General features: G+C 44.9%; 1 protein-coding gene across 2 annotated transcripts in view; it reads left to right on the plus strand.

The window, feature by feature from the left end:
* The window catches only part of raraa (retinoic acid receptor, alpha a), a 76,787-nt gene that overhangs the window by 53,891 nt on the left and 10,239 nt on the right, over positions 1-12,657 (plus strand). For both annotated transcript variants that reach the window (XM_072456911.1, XM_072456910.1), the window contains exon 2: positions 8,687-8,835. In XM_072456911.1, coding sequence (XP_072313012.1) covers positions 8,687-8,835 — 149 coding nt within the window. The remainder of the gene's footprint in view (positions 1-8,686; positions 8,836-12,657) is intronic.

Raw genomic sequence — 12,657 nt, forward strand, 5'->3', positions numbered from 1 at the left:
CCAATGCTGTGGTTACTCCCTCTGTCTCTCGCTGTCTGCCTGGATACGGCTCGGTTTGTGTGTTTGAAATGTTTGCCTTGCGCGTCACCATCCTCCCACGGTCCCGTCGCTCAACACGGCACCTCAGATACTCTCTCATCTGCAGCGATATTTCAACTTTTCTTTCCCCTCCCCACATTTGCTACTTTTTGAATGCAATGTAGGAGCCTATATGACAGTCTAACTGAATACTCTTTTTGTTAGAAGAACGGCTGTATGCAAAGTATTTGAAATACTGATTGCTACACAAACATAAAAGCGAGGCACATTTTTGCTAGCCGAATCAGAATGTGTTGTAGCATAAGTGTATTTAACATAAGACTGTCAATATGTGAGAAATGCTCAATATACAATTGTTCATTGGAATGTGTAGCACCCTCAAGACACTCGAATCACTTTACTAGCATTCCACTTCTGCTTCTAATAGACCGTTCGTATTGTAGTACATCATGTTGGAACCTGGACCGCTTCGTAACATATGTTCCTGGTTGTTGAAATGTGCCCCAGTTCCTGTCTGCATCCTGGCATGAGCTCTCCGACACGGGCTGCCTTTTGCCCCGTCGTGCCCCGCCACCCTGTCCCTCAACATCAGCTCATGCCAAATATCTGCAGCCGCCCTGGGGCAAGTGCCAACTCGCATCGTCCCCTGTCAGTCAGCGGGGCCGGACAGCTGCTGGGCTCTGTTACTCTGTGTTACCCGGGGTCGTGGGGGTGCCTAGTTGCCAGGGAACTTACTCTTCTCCCGTCCCTGTTTTTCATGTCACCGTCTCAGAGGAAGTCCTAAGTGTATTTTTCAATTTCCTGTAAACGCCACTCTATATCATTGATGGTTATAATTAAGTGTACCGATTTCTTGTGTTGGCAGCGGTGCAACTACTATGATTAACGCAGCTATTCAAAGTCAAGCCCCCAAAGAACTCACCTTTGCCATCTGCTTCCCCAGCGCCGGCCACTCCTTGCGCCCAGTCCGTCCACACATGTTCCCAGTTCCAGCGCTGATAGGAAAACCTGGTTTGTTGTTATTTCAGAGGCTGGAGGGAAGTTATCTTGTGCTCCCCAGAGGAGGGAACATACAGGGACCAGTGGCATAAATAGCAGACCAGTGCTCCAGGCGGGAACAAGATCTTGTTTTTATGCATACATTAAGCACCAAGTGTAAAAATGTACACATCTTAATCATCATAGTCCATAGATTTTCTCTTTCATGCTTAGAACGAAATTCATTAGACACAAAAAAGGTGCCTTAAGCAATACATTTATAGAGTGATGAAGAAATCTTCTGGTTGTGCCTTGATTCTTACTTGGTCTGGCTCTTATGACTTTATGAAGAAATTCATTTGAAATATTTTATTTTTTGTTACTGTGATCATTCATTTTTCATGGAAAGGGATATTGGCAAAATTAGAAGAGAAGCTAATAGCTACAATGTATGTTCTATATGTAAACAGCTAATGTACAAGAGTCCTCGTTTGTCTCTGAACAGGAATAACGTGTAGATTGAGCGCCACACGTTGACACATACCGTAGCGCCCGCAGCGGCCACATGTAAAGATGCCATAAATTACCCCACTAAACACAACCCGGTGTTTGCCCCACTTCTGCCCAAGAAAAACAGTCCTACTTCCTGCTGGTGAGGAGGTATTATCACAAGAGGCCAGACAGCCGCCTCACTCGCTCCACCTTGCCCTTCGGCCTCTGCTCGGACCCCCATCTATCACTGGGGTGTGTGTTTTTCTTGCTCCAACACTCATGATGGGGGAGTTATTTGGCCCCAATTTGGAATGCTATCCATCAAGGTCGGCTCCAGGAGTCGGTACACAGCCTTCATATGCACCGCACCCGTCCTTTAAGAAGAAATCATACTGTCACAACATTTCTGCACTCTCGACAAAAAAGTAACTGCAACGGTTGCAAAACAGCACTCAGGCATTCCACTAAAAAACACACCAAGTAAACCACCCCAATGACGGCGTTCATCTTCCAATAAAATAAGAATAATGTTTAAATAGTGCTGTTATGATTGAGTTTGCCAACATGTGTACATAAATGGCTGGAGATCATAGAGTAAGTCATAAATTACTTTTGTGCGACGCTGCATCATTATGCTGTTTGGAAAGCTTGCACTTAGTAGCTACAGCCTCTTTTTCACTTAAAGCTGATCAAAACGAAATGGATACAATGTTGAGCACAGAAAGGTTGGTTGTCTATCTTCCACCGGCTGTGTGTTTGTATAATGGGTGGAGAGACCCATTGGAGAGCTGTGTAAACCTTGGAAACAATGCACAGATCAATAAGACTCATTATTGCACCGAAAATGTTATCGTTAAATTCTTCTTGCAGTGTACTTGAAGCCAACAACAATGTTATTTTACTTCTACAATCCTCTGCCTTTTTTGGTCAAATATAGAATGTATTTTCTTATTTTTCTAATATGCCACATTCATATTAATTATGGGTTAATTATGTAGGTATGCTCAATATTTGTGTTGGCACACTCTAAATTAGCAGTGGATATGAATAATGTAACCTTAAATAAATGACATATGAGGTGCTTTTTCTGACTCTTCTAGTGCATAGGAGTGTCTGTGCTAAGTTAGTAGGGATTCGCAGCAGCCCTGAAGGGCAGATGAAGGTTAAAAATGACAGGAGTGTGCTGAGGATGGATTCAGTTACGTACAGTGAGTGTGGTAGGCGTGAGGTTTGCCCTGACTTAACCTCGCTGCTCCTCCTTCCTTCCGTGTGCGCGGTGCGTGTGCGTGCGCATGTTTTCACTTATGCCTGTCTGCAGCGCTGCCAGATTCCGCCCCCTCCTCTTTCTCGCACCATAACAGTTCACACTCTGAGCTTAAATACAAACATGCTCTATTGTCTGTCTGCTTACAGCTGTCAATCCACATGAGCACCCGTGTGAGCGCCCCTCACCCACACGGCCTCGTATTCAAATCTGCCCTACGCTGTCACTAATCAGTGTCAAGACCGCATCCATTTCCAGGAGCGGGTTGTTATGACGCTTGGAGAGAGAATGGCAGGATTTCCCTGTAAGCAAGGAAACAGTGCCATTTCCCTCTTCAGTAATTGAAGAGTGCTGACAAAGCATTCCTGCGTGTGTTTATGTGCTGCGTTTAGCCGGCACATTCCTGTGGCACTGGAGCAGCCTAATTATTTTGCTAAAGTCAATTTAGCCGTAAAAAAAAAACGGTAGCTAAATAATGTCACCCATTTAAATTCCATTGCATTGGGGAGACCTCTAATGTCAGCATTCTTAATGGTAATGGCAAGGCTAACCTCAAAATGTATCAGAAGGAATTTGACTGACAGATGCTAAGCAACATGGCTAGCTACTGTAGCTTTTAGCTCATAGGCTTTTATTAGACAGGAAAGTGTAAGTGAAAGGGGACGAGAGAGGTAAGGACATGGAGGAAGTTATCTGATCTGGAATCAAACTCTCGACCGTGTGTGTGTGTGTGTGTGTGTGTGTGTGTGTGTGTGTGTGTGTGTGTGTGTGTGTGTGTGTGTGTGTGTGTGTGTGTGTGTGTGTGTGTGTGTGTGTGTGTGTGTGTGTGTGTGTGTGTGTGTGTGTGTGTGTGTGTGTGTGTGTGTGTGTGTGTGTGTGTGTGTGTGTGTGTGTGTGTGTGTGTGTGTGTGTGTGTGTGTGTGTGTGTGTGTGTGTGTGTGTGTGTGTGTGTGTGTGTGTGTGTGTGTGTGTGTGTGTGTGTGTGTGTGTGTGTGTGTGTGTGTGTGTGTGTGTGTGTGTGTGTGTGTGTGTGTGTGTGTGTGTGTGTGTGTGTGTGTGTGTGTGTGTGTGTGTGTGTGTGTGTGTGTGTGTGTAAAAAATGCTCATCAAAGCCATCTCCTACATTTAGTACCGTCTTATATCTACCATTTATAACTTCCTATAGCTAGCATTTATCCATTATCTGTTCGTCTGTGCACTCTGTGGCTAATGCTCTCGGCTCTGGTTTGTGTCTGTTTTATGGTCCTATGACACATTACAGCTCTCCAGGTTCCACATGGCGGTGTCTGTCCCTGCGGCTGTTCTATTGACCATCCCACTTCATTATTTTAAAGCAACATCAAAGCTTGGCTTAATGTCACTGGTGTTGGCATGGCGGGCTGTCTCCTCTCTCCCTTATAGCTGTCTGGATGTTCCTTGTACTCTCTGCACACACATGTGTCCAAATAACCTAATAGACTCCAAGAGACACACACTGCATTGGATTCAGAAATCTCATTAATATGCTTCACAGCTGGGCCCATGTTACCAGTGGGGTAGAGGCTAATCGAATCTCCCAGGACTAACCCAGGGATGAACCTATAGCAAAGTTCTGGAGTCTCCATAATGGCCGCCGGGCTTGGCTGGTTGCGTGTCCGAGCGTCTGTGGTCTGTCACTCTTCGTGCCTTTGATGTGCTGATGCTAGCCAGGCCATCCAGCGTCAGGATTGGAGCCCGGGCCGGTTCATCAGCAGAATGGATTTCATTTCAGTCTTGTGCATATTTGTCCATTTAATTTAATTTAAGGTAATTGCTTATGGAGGATGAGGCCAGCGAGGGCTGGCTTCTCTTTTTAAGTGCACTTGCGACTGGTGATGTATGCAAAGTGGATCTGAAGAGCGGCATTACAGACCACTCACACTTGAACTTAATTAAATCACCAGCTTTTCTGCTGCACAAGACTACACTGTGATGTTACACTATATTGGGCAAGCGCAGACTGTGTTTATGAATGAAAATGGCAGTGCAGGCACGTACAGTAAATTCAAGACAATTTGTTTATGACTTGACAACTCATGACTAAACTACTGAAAGCATTATCAAATTGGCAAATCCTTTGATTTCAAGTTACCCAGACATCAGCTGTTTGCAGCCTCAGTAGAATAACAGTGGGAGTGTTGTATTTGCACTGTTCACACCTGTTGGCCTGTTCTGCTCTTTCCCACATCAAGCACTGGTCTAACAACATGCTAAGCCAAGTTCACAGACTTGATTCCAGCTTTACGTCTAGGCTAATGGCTATAGCAGCGACCAAACAATTGGTTTGGCTTTGGTTACACTTCATTACAAAGTGCACAATGCATGACTTAACTGTTACATGGTCACTGTTTCCCCTCTCTGGCTAAGCTTTATTATATATCTATTCACACCAGTCCTTGTCCTGGCAGATACAGCTTTTTTTGTTATTGTATATGCCAGTTGTGTGTAGTAGATTAAAGTGCATGCTCTTTTCGCGCATGTGTGTAGGTCCGAGGGTCCTCCGGTGGCTCTCACAATAGGCGGTCTTGTGTGATGCCTGTGCTTGATTAGCGCTGCAGTGAAGTTGGAGTAGCGCTGCCCTCTCTGTACAGGCGTACCATTGTTTCGACCCATGCTTCAGCTTGACAAGCCTCCCGAAGCCACCCATTGTATTTAATTACAGCGGCCAGCCCCTTCACAGACTCTGGTCCTCTAGTCCCAGATTTCATGGGTTCTCTCATTAAGACCGCTGTTTATGCTTGCGTGGAACAAACTATCCCAATGAGTCTTCGTTAATGGCTCTTGGAAGACTCCAGCCTGTGCAAACGCAGACTTTAATGCAGTTTGGTCTACATGGGTGGGTGGCACGTCTTCCTATAGCACCCTATAAGCACTTTCATCGCAATGTAATTTGTCCCAGCAATATCCTGTCTCGGTTGCCTGTGTCCTTTATGTGCGGCAACAATGGAGCCAGATAGCAAATAGAAAATTGTACTAAAATTAGTTTTGTTCTGAAGCGCCTCGATAACTGACGTTTTCTAAATCTTTGACAACGGCTCCGAGAATCGTCTCCGCTGTTTTTGAAATCCAAAAATCATCATCAGACTCGATCTGTGAAGATTTTTTTGTCAGTTCTAAAACATGACATTTTTTATTTCGATTATAAGCAATATTGGAACTACAGCAAAAAAGAGCAGGCATGCATATACTTTGTTTCCTAGTACTTTGTGACCTTGTTTGACTTACAGCTCTAGGAAATACACCAGAAACTGCTAGCTTGAAATGGTACTTTAAGGTAATATTCCAGTGGAAAACAAACATGTGACTCCGTTGGTTGTCATAGTAATAGTATGCTCATTGTGCACCACAGCTTGCTTCGAGCAGAGCCACACAGAACATTGCGAGTTGGTAAAATGAGTAAATCTGCCAGGTTACGTAAGCGGCATTCTGTGGACATGTAATTGCTTTGACATGAAAGCCCTGGTTGCATAGCAGACGTTGAACCCCCTTCTTCTTCTCCGCTCAGTCTTACCTTGCCGCTGTTGCACAATGTCATTCCCTCTAATGTTTCCTCAGTGTTCCGTTTGCGTAACCGTTCTCGCGTTCCGAGCACACTTACAGCACCTCTCCTTCCCTCGGGCTCCTCTGCCACGACCCTCTTCAAATGCTGAAGGCTAAAGATACAGATTCTCAATTTTCACAAGGCCATTTTTACCACCATCCGTTTTTAGTATTTTGGTCCCTGTTCAGATGTTCAGAGCTCATCCCGCTGTTATTGCCGCCGCTTAGATGAGCTCTTCTCTTTTGCGTAGTCGCTTCACGTCATTTGTCTCAATTTCAAGTCAAAAGTTGCCATCCAAGTTTATGTTTAAAAATCTGTTTGTTTCTTCTGCATTTTACCATGTGAGCTCAATTCCTGGAACAGCAGAATTAAAAGTCAGCACGCATTTGTTGAATCTGAATTAGAGATCCGTTTTTTTTTAGCCAATATTTGGCTTTCTGCTTTGGCCGAAAACTAGTATTTTATTGCAGATACCGATATTTAGATGTTAAATTCCATAACAAGGTCCACAAATATGTAGGACACACACAGCGCTGGGCAACTGGCAAAATAATATCAGCGCCAAACATCAGCCAAGTTCTGTACTGTCCGGAAAGGCCCGTAGTAACATACATAATACATAGCCATCCAGGACACTCTAATGGACAAAACCTATGTATCACTAAACATTTTAATTATAAGCGTCCCACCCCTGCCCTCTTAATCACCATTTCACGCATACTGACCCATTTACATCTGCAGCTTAAGAGGTTATTACTGGAGTCAAAGTGCCAGATGACTGTGGGCCTCCATAAATGCAGGGCCTTCATATCTCGCACCATGATTGCGTTTCATTTTAGCTGTTGCAATACTAGCTTTATTGCTGTTTAGCTTAACTGTCCTGGTCACCCGAAACCCAGCTGGATCTCGTGTGTGATGTTTCTCCTACCAAAGCGATAACAGCCGCCTCTAGATACCCCGGGCTTTTAGCTTTCCCCCCTGTTTGCGTGTTACCTTTTCCAGGAAGCCTTGAACATATCTGGGCATCAGGTTGGTTTATTTTGCTTGTTCTGAATGCAATCTCGCTTGGCACCATCTGCTGCGTCTGCGATTCCAAACCGCACGCGCTAAGAATGGGGTAGAGAAATTGAGGGAATGGGAGGCGTTTGGCCCCGGTGCTATCGGAGGTGAGCGTTTTGTATGCGTCCGCCGCACCATCACGTGCACCCTGTGTTCTCAGCTGTACTACAGGGCAACGCTCTGTTAAATATAGATGGCTTATTTACACTCCGCCGGCAGCTCCTGAGCCGCTTGTCTCTACAATCCTTCCTCTACTGCGCTCATGAAGCTACAACCAGCCACTCGATCAAATATGTATTCTATTACTGTGTATCTAGGTGGTGGGGATGTGTCTAAGGATACACACATATACATGATTTAAGGGAGCAATATAGACTTAAAGCTGGGAGAGGTGTGACGGTAAAGCCTCTGCAGTGAAGTCTTTCATGCAGAATTACATGTTGTATACCGACTTCTCCAAAATATATTATTAAAATCTATATGGAGTAGCGTGATCAAAATGCCTTACTGCTTCTTATTTAGTTGTCATCTGTTTTTGATTAGCTTGTACCACTATGGAACTATGGAACTATAACACCTTAGAGTTAAAAATGAAGTAGCGCTTTCGTTTACCTTGACGTGCTGGAGAACACACTGCCTTAATTGCTAGCGGCTGACTGCTTTGAGATGTTTACTAAATCACATTGCGGTTATTGCCTTATGCCCAGGTTCAGACTGTACTTGCTCACAATAGCTCCATTGAAGTGCACAGTTCTTATACAATTATTTGTTTAGCTGTAAGCCACAAGGCCCCAACTCTGCAATGTGTGGTACACCGAGTCCAAAGTCTGGTACATGCTCTTTTATACAATGCACTTGTTTAAAAGTAGTGACCTAGAACGCCTTTTTGCTGCCCATTACTTTGCAGATGGTAATGAATCGGTGTCATGTGTTGCCCTATTTCACCACTGAAAATAAATAGGGCAACCCCAAGCATTTTAGTGGCGTTTACTTTGAAAACTTGTTGTTCAAACGTTGTCTCGTGTAAACACTCATTTCTGCAGCGACTACGGAATCTCTCTTTGGTGAAACTTGTTTGATTCTAATGTTTTTCTTTGATGCAATTTAGCTCCGTTTCCTCTTGAATTCCCTGATAAAAGATCTTCCGAACGTGTCCGCTCCTCGATGTAGTCGGCCTAGACAAGTGTGTACAGAGGAGATTGCATGTTTATCCCAGCAGTATCGATTAATTTGCTCTTGTCAGCATCTGATCGCTAACCCCTTCTCTCCTCTTCTCTCCTCTTCTCCCCTCACAGCGATAGAGACGCAGAGCACCAGCTCGGAGGAGATAGTGCCAAGCCCCCCCTCGCCGCCCCCGCCGCCCCGCGTCTACAAGCCCTGCTTTGTGTGCCAGGACAAGTCCTCAGGGTACCACTATGGTGTCAGCGCCTGCGAGGGATGCAAGGTGAGACGATACACCCTCTTTTAAGTCCATCTGCCGAGCAAGCAACAGCACACTGACCTTCATCCCATCCCCGATACTCTTCATAAAACAATAAGGCTTTTGAATATTTCACATCTCGCTGTTCTTTTTGGTATTGAGTGTAGGAATGTAGCCTTGGACCAAATATTCTCTCATCTGGAATCTTTTACTCACCTTGATCCGGGGTTGCACTGAGCAAATCGGAGTGCGTTTGCATCTTGTCAAAATTGATTTAAAGCTTGGTGAATTTTGTGAAGTTAAAGTTTGCTTGTGACAATCTGTCCTTTTTTCAGGCGGTTTCACTACATTGTCAAATTTCCAGTAGACTTCAAGTGTCAAGTTGGTCACTGTATGCATGAAGTGGAATTTTCCAAAATAAATCATATGATCATCTACATGTGTGTAATGCCATGTCTGGATAGAGAATATTTGATTGTACAACTGTATGGAGCTGGCATATCGAAAGGAGAAAAATGCTCTAAGCCTTAATTAGATGCTGTTTCTCCAATGAATTAGCTCTACCCTAGAGTTAGAGGCTAATGGGACTTACATAGCAGCAGTCAGAATATATCTGTGCAAGCTTATTTCTTTATTTTTTGTCTTAAAACATCGGGAGTACACATCTGAGGTTGACGTTAGATATGGACATTGAGTGTAGCGCTGTCTACCTTTGTTTGCTACCTCATTAAAATGAATTAGATTGAATGTTTACGCACAGTAAGCACCTGACTGCGTGCACAGCCTTTATCAGTCCTGTAAGGGTCTGCTTTATTCTTTTTCAAAATGTATACATGAAAACTCAGTTCAACCAGACTACAACATTACAAATCTTTATCTATCAGCCTCTGACGACGTGTGCGCTATCGATATGCACAGGTGCTGAGCAGGCTGCGGCTGTGAGGTGGTTATCAGCTCATAGTGCACACATTCTCACACACACATTCTCACACGCACGCACACACGCACACACTCGCACACGTAGTATTGCAGTGTATTCCCCTCACTGACCTCTTATCTGGGCACTTCACAGCTGGAGTTGTGTAAGCTCAGCACAGGAGGAGATGGATGAGATGGAACTGTCAGGTGCAGAAGTGATGTCTTATCTCACTGTTCTTTGGCCTGGCTCATCATCTTTGCCCAAGTAGTCTTATCGTTTGGATTAATACAATACTGACGCAAATTAATACTTGTTAGACTAATTGTGATTATAATGGTCATAATATGATTGCCACTTTTTCTACAGACCCAGTATCTCAATTTAAGACCAAAACATATTATTGACAAATAAATAATAAAAGAATCTGATAATGAAAAATTAAATTTGGACTAATTTGACATATTTAATACATTTTGGACAAATTGGGATATTTATTCTGGACTACATTTTTTAGACTATGTTTGTATGATATCTCTCTGTCTTGTGTCTTGAAAATATAAAAAATGATTGCACATCCGTAGTAACATGATATGATCAGGATGACTCTGGTGAAAGTGTAAAAGCGTAAAGACACACTTCCACAGTCTAAATGTAATGCATTACTACAATCAACAGATGATGAAACAAAACACAACTTCAGATAGATATAACTTTAACGCTTCACATTTAAGGCCATGGTTCTCGACCGGAAAAAGGTGGCTTGCCCTCTCCAGGTGGGTGGGGTGTCCTTGCCCCAAGTGGAGGAGTTCAAGTATCTCGGGGTCTTGTTCACGAGTGAGGGAAGGATGGAGCGTGAGATCGACAGGCGGATCAGTGCAGCGGCTGCAGTGATGCAGTCGCTGCATCGGACCGTTGTGGTGAAGAAGGAGCTGAGCCGAAAGGCAAAGCTCTCTATTTACCGGTCGGTCTACGTTCCTACCCTCACCTATGGTCATGAGCTTTGGGTAGTGACCGAAAGAACAAGATCGCGGATACAAGCGGTCAAAATGAGTTTCCTCCACCGGGTGGCTGGGCGCTCCCTTAGAGATAAGGTGAGGAGCTCGGCCACACGGGGGGAGCTCGGAGTAGAGCCGCTGCTCCTCCATGTCGAGAGGAGCCAGCTGAGGTGGCTCGGGCATCTGTTCCGGATGCCTCCTGGGCGCCTCCCTCGGGAGGTGTTTCAGGCATGTCCCACCGGGAAGAGGCCCCGGGGAAGACCCAGGACACGCTAGAGAGACTGTCTCTCGGCTGGCCTGGGAACCCCTCGGGATCCCCCCGGAGGAGTTAGAGGAAGTGTCTGGGGAGAAGGAAGTCTGGGAGTCCCTGCTCAGACTGCTGCCCCCGCGACCCGGCCCCGGATAAGCGGCAGAAAATGGATGGATGGATGGCTTCATCCATCCATCCAATGGATGAAGCCATCCATCCATGTGTTAATGGTATCGTAAATCTTGGCTGTGATCGAATGTGATAGTTTTTAATAATTGTACCCAATTTACAACAATCCGTGTTGGCACAGACGTCTGCTACTGTAAGAGTTCAGACTTGTTCACAGGTTTTTACATATCCATTAACTGTGTGGCAAGGGTGCAAGTGTGTGCCAGAGTGTAAGAATATGGCCGCATTCCATTGACATTTAGGAGAAAGGAAGACATGAATCCACCCACCATAACGTCTGCATTAGAACTGGACTGCATTGGATATGTATTGTGACAGTTAAGGTGCGTGAAGGTCGTCCAGTTTGATCAAATGTAAAGCCGTAATATGACGCAGCCGGTTAATCCTAATCTGCATCTCCATTCTTTTGGTGTAAAGGACGGGACACTAACATGTGATTGGTGGAAACTCTCGACGAGCGCAGGAGCCCAGATGGAACACAAACCTGATTAATTAGTCTTTCTTGTGGAGTTGTCACCACGTTGTGTTTGCCGACACTTTGGAAAAGTGACGTGCTAATTAGCTTTGTGGTGATATTGTACATCTGGGACAACCCTGATTATGTTCATTTATCAGGCCAAAAGGGACATTGTTGATTGTTGATGGAGCTATACAGTGCAAATTTGAATTGAACAAGGTTAATAATAAACAGGTATTGGGGTCAAAGGTCACACACTTGAACTCAAATCATGAGATTTGTGCTCACGTTTTATCAGTTACGTTCTATATTTTTAGATTAGCCCTGTCTTAACCTAGCTGCTCGCTCCATAGCTGCAATGCTTAATTGAAAATTCAGATCGCCTCCTCCTTCATGGTCTAACTTCTGAAGAGAGGAGTTGCTACAACTTGCTCAATAATTCAAGAGTACAGGCATGTGAACGTATGGTTGTCTCATCTGAGACCAGGGTAAGCTGAGGGTTAGCCGCGTTAGCTTGTGCTGCAGCGTGCCCTACTACAAAGGTATTTCCAGGGGGCTTCGGTGAACACAGGAACTGAACAGGAGGGATGCTGAGCTCTGCTACTTGGAGACAGCCAATTCCGTTTGTTGTTTAAGTTCCTACCGCCCGGTGCACTTTTACCCCCTCCAGATATTAACACATGAACATTAAATATGCACGGCCACCCCCTCGTGTTTATGTTTTTGTCTTGAAGGCATGGCAGCTCTCAGCAGGGGCTTTCTTTTTCCACGGAATCTGTGGTATTTAGAAGGAAAGACCATATTTCTAAAATCCCCTGCAGCCATTAAGTCCCCTATCTGCTGCGGTGTTCCTCTCACATTCATCTTGCGGGCTGCTCAGTAATCGAGGAAGGAAGGGGCATGGGGAATGTGCGCGTGCACACGGACTCTGTGGGAGGCTGGGAAGGCTCTTAATCTGTAGCCATTGTGAAAGTCGCACACGCCAGAGGATTCCTACGCCAAGTTATGAACTCTACAACCCTGCTCACTCTCCTGT

Source organism: Eucyclogobius newberryi, unplaced genomic scaffold, assembly GCF_026437365.1.
Source record: "Eucyclogobius newberryi isolate DKJ021-1_F unplaced genomic scaffold, fEucNew1.0.hap1 SCAF_20, whole genome shotgun sequence".
Classification (NCBI taxonomy): domain Eukaryota; kingdom Metazoa; phylum Chordata; class Actinopteri; order Gobiiformes; family Gobiidae; genus Eucyclogobius; species Eucyclogobius newberryi.